Genomic DNA, 17,921 nt, shown 5'->3' with positions numbered 1-17,921 from the left:
AAGGTGAATGTTTTATGGCGTTGTTATTCTTACCTGCGTCGCAGCAGCCACACCGCAGCAAGCCTTACCTAACAAGGACTGGAAAATCCCTCCACGGTCTGGCAGGACTACACACCCACATGTCTGTGCCAACAAACGTGCCCAGCAGACCATGCTAAGCACTAGTGCCAATGGTCAAATTCCAAGTCCAGGTACTTGCACTCAACCGAAATGCACTAATGGATTTTAAGAATGTGCAGTGATATAACAGCAAGCTACATTACGCTGTGATATTTAGAGACACTTGGGAACAGAGAGACAACCCAGGAGCAGCATTTCTGAGAATACACATTTTGACTAGGAAAGCCTCTTCCCTCTGACTCCACCTGCCCGGCTGGAGAAACGTTGGAGAAATGCTTTCAGATCTGGCCAAAGGAAGAGGAGTCAGGTTCAACACACCCATCCTGACCAACACCTCCTCCTGCAGCCCAGATGCTGCAGGGATCAGTATGGGAGTTGATGATGGTCACACAATCAGAGCATGGCCATGAGGGATCTGGGTCTATCAGTTCTTCTGCGAATCAGACCCCTGCTCCACAGGGCATGCTGAACTGTTCCTACCGTCATCTGGTTTGCCCCATTCTTCTTGCACCACATCCCAAAAGCCCTATGTGAGCGAGAAGCGTTGAGACAGATACACTCAAGGTCCTGCGCTGTGGCAATCCACATGATCTCTTTCGGAGAGCCTTAAAGAAGATTTCTTCTTCAAGGCCTTTTGTTCCACAATTACTTAAAAAGCCTTAAAAATGCCCACTCTGGGATGCCCAGGCAAGGAGAAAAACAACAGCAATACTCACCCATCTCCTTGAGCTCCATATTAACAAGTTCCAACCAGCAAGCATCGAGCTCATCCAGGTCGTAGCGGCTCACTCCTTGCAAGTAAGTCCTTGTAGCTTCCGAAATCTCAGAGCCAGGCAGGCTACTCGGTGAAACCTGTGAAGGCGAGTTCTCCAGCTGCGGTATGATCCTGGAAGAAAAGAAGGAGAGGTTGAGAAAGAGCTACAACTCGCAGAAGTATCCCACTTCTTGCCATGGAGGGTGCGACCACACTGTGCACAAACCTGAATCGAAGAACAAAAACAAGCCCAGCAAAATCAAAGGGGTTTTGTGCACTCGGGTGTTGTCTCCTGTGCCTTGGACGCTCTGAGGACCACAACTTGGGCACAAGCACTTTCCCAGAGACTGCTGGTCTGGGCACCTTATGTGGTGGTTTGAGTCGGGATGCATCAAAACAAGCCGACTTTCAGGAAACGCTGAGCACAGCCTGGCTGCCAGCTCCCCTTCCTGGGACCTCAAACCCGGAGTTTGTGCTTTTCCCCGTGTCCCAGAGAAAAGCAGCACGGAGAAGCAGCACCGTGGCAGCATCGCTCCAGCATTGCGCCCACCACCTTGGGCCAGCCCGCATCCCACCACGGCATGGCTCCGGCTCCCACCGGGCTGGCTTCCTAAGCAGCACCATGCCCACCCGCCTTGGGCCACGATCAGGAGGGGAACGAGCGGTCTGGGAATTAGGAATTTGGTTTTTAGCCTGTGCCTCCATCTGCCTCAGTGTATTCTTCCCTTCAGAGTGGTGGTATAACAGCAATCCCTTCAGAAATAAAACTGGCATCAGTGCCGCACGCAGGCTTTACCACCACATCTCATTCTTCCTAAACGCCCACTGATGTTTTTCAGTACAAACCAGCCCGTGCCCTGCACGGCTCCACGCTGCAGAGCAACCCCAGGGAGTCACCGAGCGGGCGGCTCTGCACCGGGCTCTCCGCGGTAACATGCCCGGTCTTCAACAGTTCTCCAATTCCCCCTCACACCATGAGAAATTAAACCATTTTTCCACTTTGTATGGCTCCTTTCTTCCTCCCCACCTTGCACTACCACCAGCCTGGTAAGCAGCCTCCTCCGTGCTCGCATTCCCGAGTCAAATAACTCGACCTACGGCTACAGCTGCTGTCATCAACCTCATGTTGCTCCCCCTGGCATTAGAGGGTTGTTTCTCCCCATGGGGGGCTCGTGGAGAGGCTCATGCAGGAACACCACATCAGGGCAGAAATAGCCTGTTTGGGAGAAATACACTTTCCTGCCTGTGAAACCGGGAAATCTGATCTGGAAAGCACATGCAAGCACAGGACCGGGGTCGTTACGAGTAGCGATGCTCCTGCCCAGAGCCAGTGGTCCTGCTGGCGATGGGGAGACCACGGCACTGACCCATCCCTGCTCCACGGCCACAAAGGGGCATCCCACACCCTCAGAAAGCCAGGATGCGCCCGAGTCGTGGGATAAACACAAGGACAGGGCTAAGGCAAGGGCTTCTGCTCATCGCACTGCCATCTCAGCCACGCCGGGGATCAAGCTCCTTCCCCCCTGCGGGCAGGAGGGCGGCACGCAGGCGCCGGGTTTGGCACCACCGCGCGCTCTGCGCCCTGCGAATACGAGACTCTTGGCCCGGTGGATGAATTTAAGCGCAATGCTCTGCCCTAGTTACGTTCGGAAACTTGAGCCAGCGGCAGCTGAACGCCTCCTCCCCGCTGTGCCCTGCCCCAAGCGCTCAGCAGGAGCTGAAGCGTCTCCGGAGGTCTCCCCAGTTCTCCCAGTGCTTCCCCTCTCACCCGGTCCAGGACCTGACTGCAGGAAAGATGGGTTATAGTTTGGTGACCAGAAGCTGCCCAGCTCTGCTTGCTGCCCTCTCCCCGCTGATGCCGGCTGTCTTGGCTGGGTTCTCTGCTTCCAGCCCCATTGCACCAGTCGACTAATGGGCTCACGCTGACAGCCGGTCCCAGCACAGGTCCGTGGCGACTTTCCTTTACCTACAGCAATAGTTTTCCCATTCACCTATGGAAATTAACTCTTTACATGAGAAAAATGAGGTCCAATGGATGCAATGGTCCGAATACTGATACCAACAGTGACTCCTCCAGCCATTAATTCCCCAGAAGCAATTACTACCAGTTTACTGGGGCACAACAGAGATCGGATCCTGGTCCTGGGCTGCTCAGATGAGATACCCTGGGGAGTGGATACCTGCACAGAGTGGGTCGGGCATCACCTGCAGGCAGAGCAACCCCTGATTTAAAACATCCTCCAGCCCAGCCCTGGCTACCAAGCCCCATGTTGCAGGCAGGGACACCTTCAGCATGCCACAGACTTTAGTGCCGCATTCAAACCGTGCTGGGCAGCACTTTGGCAGGCTCGGCAATGGACAACATCCCACGATGGTCTGCGAGATTTGTTCCGAGCGCTCTCTGATCACAACCACAGGGACAGGGAAAGGAACTGCTTCATCTGCTGCACACTCCCTGCACAGAGAGCGAACAGGCGCTGCCTGTCAGCTCTTCTGCCTTTTCTTGGCAACTCTGCGGCAATATGCATGACACTTGCCATGCACACGTCAACAGTGTCATGCATAATGACATGCAAGCAGAGGACGAGCTGGAAATGAAAAGCAGCCTGTGGTGCCAGCTGACAGATCTCTGCGAAGTTGGGAGCTGGAGCTCGCTGCAGTATTTGCACAGCTCACGTTTCCTCCCCAAAATACCACCTCCCGGCACAAATGTCAACACAGAAAGACACTGCGAAGAAACAAACAAGCAAACACAACCCGCTGCAGCACATCATCCCCTTCCAAGCAGCTTCTCTGCCGTGCAAAGCCTGAGGATCCAATTCTGCTCTTGCACCAGTGCCAGCTGGGAAGCCCGATGGCCCCTGCAAGACTTTTATCTGCCTTCTGTCCCAATACGTAAGTTAATGTTGGAGCATCAAGTGCCTCGTGCTCTGTGATGTGCCCGGGGCAAAGCCATCGTGCCCATCACATAATCAGCTGAACCACGGTACCAGATGTTCCAAGGTCTGTAAGCACCGAGGGAAAAAATTTGTGCACAGCTGCCCTCGGGAACAGGGGACCCTACCTGCCTCGCCCAAGGTTGGGAAGGAAATCTGTGGCAGGGCAGGAAGATGAACCTGGAGCTTCTCCGGACCCAGACATTTAGTTTAATTGCTGCCCTTGGCAGTCACGACCTTTGGAGGCACTTCCAGAGCCACCAGCAGGAGAAGCAATAATTTGGTTGCTCGGAGAAGGAAACATCAAGAAAGGCGTTCCTTTTGCCTCTTTTGCCTTACCTTCCCCATCAGTAAACTGAAAATAAAGATGTGTCCCCATGCCCTGAGGACATCTCCAAATTTCAGTTCGGGATCTGAAAATAACCCCATGAAAAGACAGCTTTCAGTCCCCAGATTTTAAAACGAGCTCACTGTAATCTAGGACAGGGCTTGGGGATTCAGTAACATCTGTATTTAATGCAGACAGCAGTAATAACAGTGAAACTAGGCACGCTCCGGTCAGGCTTCAGGACTCTCATCTAAGGAGTTCCCAACCCCCTAAAATATACAGAAGTCACTGGTACAACGTGAGTTGGTCCAAGAAGGACCGAACCTCTCCTTCCCACGAGCCCAGGTCCAGCTCAGCTTTGCAAAGCTCCAAGCCCTCGGTGGATGCTCAGGCAAGCTGGGCACAGCGGTCTTATAAGGGAAAGCTCGGAGCTGTTGAGAAAAAAACCAAAAATCCTCCAACCGCCATGAGCGTTCCTGTTGGAAAGAGCTGCCTGAGCGGGCACAGGGATGGTGCCTTCAGCCTTCGTTAAGCCGAGTTACACAAGCCGCTCGCCGAACAGCCGCTGCAACAGGTGACAGTGTGACACGGGGCCAGCCGGGGATGCTCGGGGCAGCGGGAGAAAGGAGCTGCTATTTTTAGCCTGGCATAAAAGTGCAAAGATTAATGCTCTGTGTACGTATCAAAGGAGCGGCCTGAACAGGTCATTTACTGTATTGACAGCCACCGAAACGCACTTAGGCCGATAAGGATGCTGACGGTGCCTGGAGAAATCTCTTTGGGTTATCTATAACGCGGTACATACGATACCACCCGCCGAGAGCCGACGCGTTCCCGGTGCGGCCAGCGTCCATGACGCGGTGCCTGCCCAAGCCCCGCCGTGTGTGCGCAGCCTCTGCCGCCTTATTGCAGGTTATCATCTCGTGGAAAAGGATTTTTGCTGAACCCAATGCTCAGAGATGGGAGATGAGTGACTCTCCCTGGTCACGCAGCCGAATGCTACCAAACCGCCCCAAAACTTGGATGGGTGTTTAGACTCTCGGGTCCTGGCTTTGCGCAGACGCTGGTGATGCAGAGATCGCGGGGAGCTCCACGGGGTCGCTGATGATAACAGCACTGCTGGCACAAAAGCTCGGTGTTCTGCCCTTCCTAACACTGCGCCGTTAAATGGGAGTTTGCTTTGGTTTAACGGGAACCGGAATTTACAGAGCGACTCTTTGCTTCTCACCACATCACTGATGATGAAGATCAAGTTAATTAAGATACAAAGATCTAACGGCGTGCTCCACATGCTCGCTGGCGCTCAGTTAAAAGGTTTGAAATGTGCCAACGCAGCGATGGCAGGTGCCTCCCCCTGTTTGGAAACACATTCTGGGGAGGGCTGATCAAGTGTTGCAGCACTTGGTTACTGCAGCACCGCGCTGCCTGCACAGCTCCTATCTCACTGCAGTTTGCTTCCGTTAGCAATTATTAGTCCTATACGGAATAAGTATTAATAAGAAATGTATCTTCTAAAGAGAACCACTAAACTTTACTTCTGGAGTTTCCTCTTCATGGGCAGGACCCTGTGCCCCCTCACTGATCCAGAACCACGAGCTGGCATTCCCTGGAGTTAATTCTGACTTGGGGATGCTGGGACACGTTCATGCCGTGTTCTTGCCATTTCAAGTTATCAGCAAACAGAGGAGGTCAGAAATGAAGAAACTGCACCAAGAAGGCACCTGGCTGAGAACTTCTAACCCCAAGCCTGTTGTCCATAACCAAGTGAAAAGATGAAAAAGGAAAGACATCCCAAATGGTCCGCAGCCCCCTGAGCCCCTTGGCATGAAACCTCCGAGACCAACACAGCCATGGAGGAGGGAAGTGCATCAGCCAGAGCCTCCCAAGGCGATGCCCACGCCGGGGGGACGCTGTGCCCCCCAGTCCCAGGAAAACAAACGCAGCCATCGAGACCTTACCCACAGATTCCGCACACCCAGCGATGGCCAGACCCAGTGAGGCTGAAACCTCACATAAGATACCTAATCGGAAAACAAAAACTCCAGGTTTGGATCTGGCTCCTCTTACGCTGGTTTGCTACTGACATAATTTTATGACTTTAGCGTAGCTAAGGCTGATTTGCACCGGTGGGAGACGAGACTCCAGAGCCAAGTCTGCACCTCCGTAGGGACAGCAGTGCCTTTCATTGGGACACTTTGCCCTGCCGGGTGGCTTTGAGCTGTGTCTCGAGCGGTGCTGGTATGTGCTGCCCAACAGCACCTTGGAAATAACTATTTTTTTCATACAGCGAACAGCTTGTATAACCCTACAAAGACCTGCTGGATGCCTGGTCCAGATCAAACCCCCGACTCTTCCACAGTACTTAGTTAAACACGAGGTTTTTACGGCTCGCAAACAATTCAGCAAACCTTACGAGAGGCTGTGCCTGCTCCTGTGAGCATCCCTCCCACCCCGAGGGGTGCAGGAGGCTGCCAGATGCTGGGGCTCACATGGGACACCCCGAGCCTCTGGGAAGACCAAGCAGGACACGATGCCTGGAGGTGCGCAGCCTCCCCGTCGATTCCTGGATTTGCTTTAGCGGGTAAAATCATGTTCCTAAAAAGCAACCCATTCCTCCCTGACACATGCTAACACACCTGCAAAGAGCTTGTCGGTGTTCAGATATAAAGATCAATGGCTGCAGAGACAGTTGCCTTGGGCTAGGAAAAACAGTGGAAGGAAGAGATCCTACGATTTAACACAAAAGAGCAATCCTTTGGAAAAACCCATACCCTGATTTACAGCAATACAGAAAACAGACCATGCTGTGCACCCCTCCTCATCTACAATAACATCAAGAAAACTGGAGCCCGAAAAGCTGTAAGCTTTGTGCTGCCCAGACACACTGCAGTGGAGATGCAGCTAGAAAAAGGGAAAAAAAACCATGGAGTGCCCTCGCCAGTATCTCCTGTCCATCTCCCGCTGGGCTCTGAGAGCTGGGCTTGGCAGGGACATCATCAGCGCTTCGCAGGAACAGGGCTTAATCCCCCTGGAAACATCCACGTTTCCAAATAGCTGCTCAGTGGAACAAGAAAAACCCAGGCTGGGTGACGAGGATGTCTGCACACGTGCCACCAACTCACACAAATCTGTGGTGATTTTTGCATTACGTACTAATATTCTTCACATCCCAGGTTCGGGCATCGGTGATCCCATAGGAACCAACCCTTCCTTTTTATTTCTAGTCTTGTTTTTTCAGTTTTCCTCTCCTATTCCAGCCTCGGGCATGGTGGGGAAGATGCAGGACTTCTTACCTGCTTCAGGATGGCAAGACATCGCCCGTGGTGCAGGACGTGGGTGATAAGGGATGCCAACCATCGCTGCCGGGGCCGTGGCGGGCAGTAGGTGCCCGGAGGAGTCTGGCAAGAAGCAGGTACATGCTGGAAGAGATGGTTTTCTGACGATTGGTGAAAATACCTGTTCCTCACCCTCGGCGAGAGCCAGCGGCACAGCCATGCTGTGCCCTAGCATCTGCCTTGGCGTGGGAGAGCGTCCGCATCCCCTCCTGCTGACAGCAGCAATGCGGCCGCCCAGGCACTCCCTTGATTTTTCTTTTCTCTGAGAGAAGGCAAGAGTCAAGCTCTTAATTACCTCAATTACCAGTTTTCCCATTTCCCTTTATCCGTACCGAAGGGCTTATGTTGGCTTGTTTAGAGAATTTCCTGCTTTTTAAAAAAATAGAAGTAGTCAGGTAAACTGCAAAAGCAGTGCTAAAAAATTCATTACCGGGGCATTTGTGAGGCTGAGATCTCATCAGCCCAACTTGTTTGCACTGCCCTGCCGTCTCCATCGGGGCCAACTCCTGCACGAGCAGATCTCCACAGCACAAGAGGAATTTCATGCGTCTTCAAGGGTTTTTCCCGTTCCCCCAGAGTTTGGGTGCTTTAGTTATTCATCCCTAGACTCGGTTCAAAGAGGGTGACACATGCTTAGCCCCAGGCTGCATCAGCCCCGGCACGTTCCAAATAAATGGTGATGGTGACACAGGAGCATCCCTGCAGCCAGGGACCCTGTGTAGGGCATGACCAACCAACCCAACCAAACTGGGTCTGCAAGAAAAGCAAGAACGTGCTCCAAAAAGCCCCAAACCACTTCTCTCAACCTAAATTAGAGCAAAAGAGTCTTAGGTAGCAAGCAGTGTGTTATGAAGCACATGGAGAAGGCAAGATCCTGAGCTTCTGAGGCTCCATGATGTGCATGGGGTGTTGAGAGAACAGAAAGTATCGCGCATGACCCTGGGTTGTGGATGGAAAGCGTCACGAGACTGGGGTGACCCGCACCCCAACGGGGAATGTCTCAAATGCACCAAACTGGGCAGGTGGCAGAGGATAAATAATGCCAAAGCAGGAAATGAAAACACTACAAAAACAAACGGCTTTGCCTGAAAGTTCATTAGTACAACATAGGTGCATTACAGAGACTCATTATCCTATTACAGCAACACAAGGATTTTCTTCATCTCAAAAATACCTTAAAAAAATTCAAGCAGAAACCTCTTCACTGGACCCTGAAGTTTTACTCGAGTAAAAAGCCCATGTCTACTGAAAATAAAAAAGAAACTGTGCGCTGCTGAAGAGCACGGCGGGGACCACGCTCCCCAAATGACACTGTTCTTGGGGAAAAAACCACGGGCTGGGGGAACAGCTTCTCGAGGGTGCCACCGAACAGCTCGGAGAGCAGCGAGGTGCCCTGGCTCTCTGCCCTGCGAGTGGTCTCCAACACCATCCCCACCTCCCCCCTCACCCCAAAGTGACCCCCAAAGCCCTAATTGTGCCCCCCAGCCCCTACGGCGGAGGACGCGGTGCTGGGAAGGACGGACCTGCCCAGCTCCACGGTGGCACAACGGCTTTCCCTGCGGCTGAGCACCGTCACTGAGCACCCAACTGCACCAGACCCCCAACCATGAGATAAGTCGCTTCTCGCCGATGCACAGCGAGGTGGCTGGTGGGTTCTGTTGCTCTCCTTAGCCCGAGCACTCCGGCAAGGCTCCGATGGTGGGACCGCACACATTCCCATTGCCGTTACTGGGACCGGCGTCTGCTGGTGATGTGCCACCACCGAGATGCCGCAGCTCTCCCCGCACCGCCACGGCGAAGCATCACGGGGGCAAAGCCTCCGCCGAGTGCCAAACCGTTTGCAGAAGCTCGATTACGCTGAAGAAGCATTTACTCCTTTATTTACCCAGCCAGCCGGAGACACGGCATTTAAAAAAAGTATCTGTATCAATCAAGGGCTCATTTAAACCAAGGGCTGAAAATTGGGATCAGCCTGAAAAGCACAACAAACCTGAGGCCATTAGTCTGAAAGTGGTTCTCAAGGGCACTTGAGGAAAAGGAGTAAGTGGACCCCAACACTCTCGAGGATCACATCTATCCCTGAAGAAGATTACGCAGTAATAAAATACACTCAGCAAATTCCCATGGTTAATCATCTCTGTAAACGGAATGCTTCACTTGGCTGAAGGGAGAAGGCATTTTTTTCTATATGCTCCCTTTTAATATACTAGATAGAAATAATTAATCCTGCGTAGCGTTTCTCTTCCGAAAATACTTATTACAATGAAGGCTTTAGTCAGTCATCTTTTCTTTACCCACGTTCCAGTCTAAGTTAGTCTTGTCCAGTGTCCATAAATAAATCAGCTTAGGAAAGTCAGTGGAAAGATAACTCTGCCAGCAACCTTCAGCAGATGCCGATACCGTTCTTACCACCAGCTCCGCTCACAGGGGAATTCTCCTGCAGCACATGATGACTTTAAGAAAGCAATTTAAAGGGATGATTTTCATTTTCTGTTTATTAAAATAGTACCTATCAGGCCATTCAGACCAGATGCCCAATCTTCTTATGAACTTAAACTAATAGATTTTATAGGCGCTATTGCTCCTTGATAGCAGAGCCGAATTTACGATGTTAGAAAAAGAGCCTGGTGGCGTAAGGGCGAAGGACGGGGTTACAGATGGTGGTGGATGGTCACAGTAATGAGCTGCAACCCACAAACACAATTTTGTGACCCTCAACGTACCCAGGCCCAGATTTACCGACCATGTTACCCCTACTTATTCCACTTTTATGGCTTCTAATAAAGTCTGTAAAACCATGAGCCAAAAACTACACTCCCAAAGCTGGGTTCAAAGAAGAAAGGGAACGCCAAGAAGATATTAAATGGGTTAGGTTTTAAATTAACTGGCCTGATGTTTAGCCCTGCATGCAAGCTGGCTGGACCAGCTGGATGAGCCTAAAAGCATCTTTAGGATCCCGGTCTTGGTGGTAACGGGTGCCTGTGCACTTCACCACTCCCCTCCTCGACTGAAGATGCTCCAGGTAACATCGGGAGCACCCCGGTCACCAGCGCAGGGTGCTCGAGGGACCACTGGTCCCCAGCATCTGCCAGCACGTCCTCCTGTGTGATGGAGCAGAGAAAGAGCTGGAGGTGGCCGGTCCCAGGGAGGAGAGCAGTGACACAGCGTGTCTCAACGGGCCACTGTCACCAAACCCTTTTATTTTAAAATAAACAAGAACCTCAACAGAATTAAAGTCCTGTTTCAAGCTGGCACTGCTGGGACCGCTTTGTGCAGAAAAGTAAGAATTTGCAGCATTTCCTTATTGACTGTTGGAGCCAAAACCCCTCAAGATTTGGCAATGGCTTCTGGAAATCCACAAAAATTCATACGTACATAACAGAGCGGCTGCGGGCACAGGGCTCGGCCTGGGGGTCAAAGGTGGGTCCGGGAAGGGGAACCGGCGGTGGCTGTCTGGTCTGGTGGCCGTTTGTAGGCTATGCTCATGTCAGGGGCTGTAACAAGCACAGTTCTAGCAAAAAAAAATTGATGGAGGTAACATCAACCCTTCCCGTGTACATCCGTGCTCGAGCAAGCAGCCCGCTGCAACCCTGCGGTTCATCACCAGCACTGCTGATGGGCGCGATGGATGGCTGCGCTGGCACTACCCTCTGCTATAACCTAAACCTTCCGTGAACTGCTTGTCCTGAAAACCTACGCAGGCAGTAAACACTTGGTTCAGCTCTGAAGCTCTCACTTGGCTTCTTGTTGCTGTTTTAGGAGAACAAAGCAGCAGGATTTGGCCCCGGGAGCATGCACCGAGCTCCTGTAACAGGAGCAGCCGTGCCCAAAAGGCACCCCCTGACCGTGCAGACATGGGTGGCCAACGCTCGGCCCCATGAAGGTCCCTTTGTGTTACCCAAGTGGCACTCGGGATGCTCAGGAAGGGGTTAACGCTGCTTGCAGCAGTGTCCTGCCCTCCGGGTACCAGCAGCCAGTGAGTGTGGCTCCGGGTGACGTAATGCCTGGGTGGCTGCGCAGGCTGCACACCCCAACCCTCCTGCACTGGAGATGTGTCAGGGACCCCGGGATGCGTCAGGGACCCCGCGATGCTTCAGGGACCCCGGGATGCGTCAGGGACCCCGCGATGCTTCAGGGACCCCGGTGTCCTCTGCCAGGCAGGGACCAGCCCAGGACAGTGCAGCTCAGCTACACCCACCATCCCTTTAGCTGTTGTTTTTCCCAGCTGAACCCAGGACATTCGGCACTATCCAGTGAATATTAAAAACGGTCATTATCAGCTTTTAAAACATCCCCAGCGATCAGGAGCGTACAGCGACTGGTGCCGCGCAGCTCCGCAGCCCCGGCACCATGCACGTGTCTCGGCTGGGAAACTCCTTTTGGCTCCGGGACCAGCCAGGGTCTCGCTGTTTGCCTTTGGAAATCCCCCTGTGACAATCCTATTTCTGTGCAAAATGTTAAGGACGGGGTAGGGTGGCCCCTCACGTGGTGCTGGCAGTTGAGGATTTATACAGGCAGGTTCTGGAAGTTTTACAGAAATGCAGCTGAAGGTCCAAATCGCAATTAACAGGTGCAGTAAGAAAAAGGCTCCGTTTTCCCCTCACAATCTAAAATCTCCTCCAGTAGCAGCCTGTAACCAGAGTGGGTCCTTCTAGGCCTCTGGAATAATGTAATCCTCTAAGGAGAAAGTGATTCACTCTTCTTTGATGTGATAAAAAGAGGAAAACAAGTGAACAGGAGGCACTAAACAGCCATCTTGTTAAATCCAGACAGCTTTTCCAATTTCGTTTCTGAGCTGTTTATCACCATATAAAAAGGCTGATACTCAGAAGACTAGATAAAGACCAGAGTGTTGATGTCCCTGTCTTTCTCACGTTTATACTCCAGCCTAAATCTCACCGAGATTTAGCTCAACAAATGAATTATTTAAGTCTCAACTCTGATTCAGGGCCCAGAAAATCATTTCAATGTAGACCGGAGAAGGGACCTGGTAAAGAAGCGTTCGGGTGCAGCGTCGGGAAATTGCAGAGCAGCGTCCGCCTTCCCGAGGTGGAGGAGAGGACGGGCACCATTTCACAGCGGGGTTCATCTGCACAACTTCTGCGCAGAAGAAAACCACGGCTGCACGGACAGACAGCGATGGCCAGGCAGCGGTTTGCTGGTGGGCTGGCTGGAACAACAAAACGCAGATGTTTTTCTGGTTGACTAGACAAAAGCAGTGTCTGGGCTGAGAGCAAAATACACACATCATTTTCGGTGCTGTGCAAGGATCCTTCTTCGTATTCCTTTCCCCCTTTTCTCTCTCGTCAGCCTTAACGGCGGCATGGAAGGCAGCAGGAGGGGGCTCTGACCCGCTGCTGGGAGGAGGCACAGCCCCTGCTGCTCCTCTGGCTCTGAAAACCAGCAAAACACGGCAGAAACGACCCCAGGGCAGCTGCAGGGGATGCTCAGGCGGCATCTGCTCCCCAGGGGTGACCCAGGCAGAGCCAACGCCAGCGCCAGCACCCATGGGTGCTGCTCTCCTTCTCCCAGAGCACCACTGACCTACCTGGTGGCCCTTCAGGGACCTGTGTTGCACGCCAACCTTCTCCAAACCCAGCCAGCAGGCTGCTAGGATTCTGCTCGTTTCCATTTAAGCAATATATATATCTTGGAGTTGCTACTAGGGAAGGCAGGGACACTTGAGTGTATGTTTTCTGGATATAAAAAGACGAAAAATGTTGCTTCTTCATGTAACTTAAGCCAAGCTACTAACGTTAAAGCATCTGGAATTAATTACCTCAGCCAGATAATGTTTCCACTGTTATTTCAGTAACGGAAACAGCTCCACTCGTATTTGTGTCCATCTACTATCGGGGACCAGAGGCAGAGGCTGCGAGCGACGGCTGCAGCCCTGCACCTGCCATGCTCTGAGCAGGGGCTGCAGGCACGAGTCGCAGCAGATCGGGAATTGGCCAAATCCCCCCATCCCTGCTGCCAACGGAGCTGAGCATCGGAAAGCTCCCAATACAGATGGGGGCACAAAGATGACCATTCCTGTGATGAGCACAGTGCCAGCGCACGGGTCTCCTTACAGAAAACCAACCCAATGAAAGCAAAGCTTTGAGGAATTTGAAAAGGCAGCATCCAGCCTTTTTTAATGTGCTTTGAATCACTGCACCAATGCTGAACCCTGAAACACATGAGAACGGTTTTGACGCTGAGTCACTTGCAGCAGCGCACAGCCCATCCCACAAAACCGGGAGGGATCCGTCTGCCTCTTGCACCGTCCACGTACTGCTATGCAGCTACACTTGTCTTGGTGCATTTTCCAGATCCTCTTCAAGTGCACCGAAAAAAAACACCTGCCAGCTCTCCTCCACCTCACCACGGTCCTGGGAACATGGTAAAGCTCACTTTCTAGCAATGCAGGCTTCTCCTAAATTCAACGGGATTATAGCCATGACAGCACCAAGAACCACGCAGCTATTCCTGCTGCCAGGCTGTCCTGCTCCTCCCATCACTCTGAAGAGCACTTAAGAGTAATAGTTTCTTGTATTGTTCAATCGGGACGCAAGGTGCACTAAATCACTAAGAGGTGATTTAATTACTGCTGCGGTTGCAAGCAGCAGCAATCAGATCTGCTAGGGTTTGCCCGACTATACACTAAATTCATGGTTCTGGATGGAGAGCGGAGGTGATGGAGTGAGATGTGGAGGCTCCTGAGGCTGTACCAAACCAGAGTCTGTCCTGAGAGCCATAAACCTTGTTACACAGCCGCAGGAAATCAAGCCTCCTCATTCTATACATTTACTGCTGAAATACACTTGACTTTCTGTGAGCTTGATCCAGTATAAACCACAGGCATCCACTGGGAGGATTAGCAAACATTCAAAATAGAAGTCCAAGTGGCTCGGTACTAGGTAAGAACAGGCTGGATTAACACGTTTCCCGTAGCAAGCTAATAAAGGTGAGGGCTTGCTGAAAGCCCACACGAGAACTTGTCAAGCAGACTGTAAACCAGAAATGATTACAAGTAACAGACAAAGTAAATCACGCTTAGTCCTTTGCAGGCAACGGGCACAAACCAACAACCCTCTGCAGCACCGATACCACCTTTTGCACTGCCCAGGTCCTCTGAACCAGAGAACCGCTGCTGCCACGGACGCGATTCACCCCATCCTAAATCAGGTATCTCAAAGACCGGCAGGACAGACCACCCTGCAAACGACCCGTCCCTCCCCGCTGCTTGCCGGGAACAAGGGCTGCCTGAGCAGATCCGACTGGAAACCTCCCTTTCCCAGTGGCACGGCTGCAGAGAGAATTCGCTGATGTTACATCACTGGGGGTTTTTTTTCCTGCCCTGGATCAGCGCCACCGGCCAGCCCGTCCTCGCCGCGGGCAGGCGTCACGGCGGGGGTCCCCGGGAGCGTGCGGAGCATGCAGGCAGCAAGCTTCCCTCTCCCCACGCTCCCATGTCCCAGAGCTTGTGATCTAAACATTTAGGCCTAGGGCAGTTGGGATTTTTATTTCTTTTGATCAGAGCAGAGTCTCAGATCTTGAAAGGGAAGCGTACACGTATTTCTGAAGCATACCAGAATCCAGGCGTATTTAAGGGCAGGCAGCCACAGAATGGCGATAACTGACCCAAGAAATAGCCCTTTGTAAAATCACCAGCGTGCCATCTGCAAGCCCTAAACTCACGCGTTTTTCATGATGAGCTGGAGGGAAGGGAAAAAAAAAAAAAAAAAAAAAAAAAAAAAAAAAAAAAAAAAAAAGGATCATGTTAAAAAAAAAAAAGCTCTGCTCCAAAAGATACACAAACTGCTGCAGAATCCTGCCTGCCCCTTCTGCAGCAAAGCCCAAGGGAAGCTGCTGATGAGTCAACAGCCAGCCTCCGTCGCCGACCGAGGAAAGGAAGTCCAATCTCAACACTCGAGAACAAAGTGTGCTGGTTCGTAACAGTACACGCTGAGAACGAAGCCTCGGAAAGCCCTCCCCGGGCTGGGAGCCGTGCTGCCGCAGGGATACAGCCTGGCCGCCATCCAGGGCTCCCTCGGAGGAAGAGGGAGAGGTGAAATCCAGGCATTGCTGGGACATTTGCATCGCGCCGTCCCGCTGCCGGGCCAGCCTGGCCGCAGCTCCTCGGCGCTACCACGCTCCACACCGCGGCCAAGATCGCTCCCGGCGTTATTTTCTCCCTTCGCTGGAGCCGCTCCCTCCCTGTGCTGGCTGTTCTGGATGTGGCATCCAGCCCTGCTGGGATGAGCTGGTCTCCGCTCACCAGGAGAAGAAGGGAAGAAGAGCAGGGACGTGCCCTACTCCTACACCCATTACTGGTGCACCAGTTAATTCTCCTCCCCGCCCCAGTACACTCACTTCCAACACCACTCCCCGCGGGCTGACCTGCTCTGTGTGCCTCCTCTTGCTCTCTTTTGCAACGATGCTGGTAGCGCAAAACCACAACATGGAACACCGCTGCCAACAACTCCGCACCCTCTCAAAGAACTGCTGGACCTCCTGGAGATGTGGGGGCAACCCTTTATGGGACTGGAGCCCACTAAAGAGCAACACAGCTCGAAGGAGGTGAATGCCGGGCAGCTCCACATCGCAATCCGGGCACAGCCAGCCCCGCACCAGCTCGACGCATGCCCAGCGGCGCAGCAAGGAGCTGCTTTACCTGCGTGTGTGGCCATCGGAGGAGAAGGACCAGAGGGGACCCGAGGGAGGAGGACGGGAGGGTGACACAAACACCATGCCGATGTCGTGGACGGCATCGCCGAGCCGGTACTCGCGGAGGTTGTGCTTTCCTGTTGCCACAGCGCTTGCTGTTTTCTGATAAAACAGGGCCACAGCAACGATGCAAGTAGGGATCTGCAACACCAAGAATATCTGGGAAGCCTGCCAGCAAGAAGCAGCCTTCCTGCTCGTCCTCCCGCTGTGTGCAAATTCACAGGAAACAGAATCTACAGCACATATTAATGTGGCTTAATGCGAGATCCAAGAGCCACCTCTCGATCCTGCCTGCATCCCTGTCAGCCTGGGGAAGGAGCCACATGCCAAAAATGCTAAATCGTTAAATAAAGGAGGAATTAAAACCCGTACAGGTGCATAAAACACCACGTAGGTGCCGCCGCTTTATGGAGGGATGCTCTGCTGAGCAACCTCAACGCATCGCCGTGCATGGCACCGGCATCGCTGCCAGTGGGTAGGGATGAGCCCGGCTCGGGTCCCTGCACACCCGCTCTGCAGAAAGGGCTTCACACCCTCGTACAAGCACCCGTGGCAAACCAGCAAGGCCCACTTTCCTCTTGGGTGTATCACGGCGTGATTCTGGGAAGACAAAGCTCATCTAAAGCTTCTCTTTCCCATTTACAACAGGAGTGGTACCCGCAGCCCTGATGCTCCGAGACCGTTGCAGTAACTCTTCCTCCTACTTTACCTTGCATAATCCTTAAACTCAAGCCGTGCTGAGATGCTCCAACATCGCATCCAGCACCCAGCTGCGCTCCCACACCAGACTGGGACCTTGTACCCGGCTCTACCACTGACTCATGGTGGAAATCTCCGTGCCTCAGTGTACCCAACTGTAAGGTAACTGTAGAGCTCACAGAGGGGCTGTAAGGCTCATCTCTGGTTCTGGAAAGCCAGTGGAGATCCCTCGGCTACGGGCTCTAACGGAGGTGGGATGTACTGTCATCGCTGGGATGCAGCATCACCACCACCCACATCCCAAGGCGGGTGACCTGGAGATGCGCGGGCAGAGGATGCCAGCCTGCCGCTCCCTGCCTGTCGGAAGGGAAACTCGCCTCGAATCCTCATTCCCCTGCTCTCATCCGACTGCAAGCAGCTTTTCTCGCCACGCTGGAGCCCTTCAAGCCTTGGGCAATTCTCAGGCGTGTTACCGTACAAAATAAAACCCTTTTCAGTAGCGAGGAGCCAGAAATGATTGTGGAGAGGAAAGAGATGAACTCCTGCACTGCCCGATAACCCTGGCACGCGGGTGGCCGTCGGCAGCATCCGTGCCTCCCAGGACACCGCGGCAAGAGATGCTGCACCTCTTCCCCCACCGCTTTCCTTGCAACTGCACTGCAATTTGTGCTAACCTAGAAAGGTCCCTCGAGTTTAAGGTGGCTCTTAGCGGAGGCATTTTGAGACAGTTGCTTTCTGGGGAAAGCATTCCTTAAAATACAGCTCTTTCCTTCTGCCTCACCCCCAGCTTTTGACATTTTAGAGCTCCAGAAAAAATAAAATGTTTCAAAAATCTAATTTTCAGCTTTGGAGGTACAAAACCTAGAGGCAGGGTGCGGGTAGGAAGAGCTGGTTTCCAAGCGCCCAGGCGAGAGATGAAAAGAGCAGCAGCGGCTGCGTACAAGGCACTTTTCCGAGGGTGAGATTCGTCTCTGGAGTGGGAAGCGACTCTCGCACCCTCCGCGACAAAATCTGCTCGCTGCCGATCGTTCAGCCCA

At 52.8% G+C, this 17,921-nt stretch overlaps 1 protein-coding gene across 5 annotated transcripts in view; it reads right to left on the bottom strand.

Annotated features, from left to right (window-relative positions):
• JADE2 (jade family PHD finger 2) overlaps positions 1 to 17,921 on the bottom strand; it is an 82,949-nt gene that overhangs the window by 38,626 nt on the left and 26,402 nt on the right. For all 5 annotated transcript variants that reach the window (XM_010578848.1, XM_010578852.1, XM_010578849.1 and 2 more), the window contains one exon: positions 837 to 1,006. In XM_010578848.1, the coding sequence (XP_010577150.1) occupies positions 837 to 1,006 (170 nt within the window). The remainder of the gene's footprint in view (positions 1 to 836; positions 1,007 to 17,921) is intronic.

This window comes from Haliaeetus leucocephalus, unplaced genomic scaffold (genome assembly GCF_000737465.1).
Source record: "Haliaeetus leucocephalus isolate CR32 unplaced genomic scaffold, Haliaeetus_leucocephalus-4.0 Scaffold656, whole genome shotgun sequence".
NCBI classification, from domain to species: domain Eukaryota; kingdom Metazoa; phylum Chordata; class Aves; order Accipitriformes; family Accipitridae; genus Haliaeetus; species Haliaeetus leucocephalus.
This window is presented reverse-complemented; position numbering and strand designations above follow the sequence as displayed.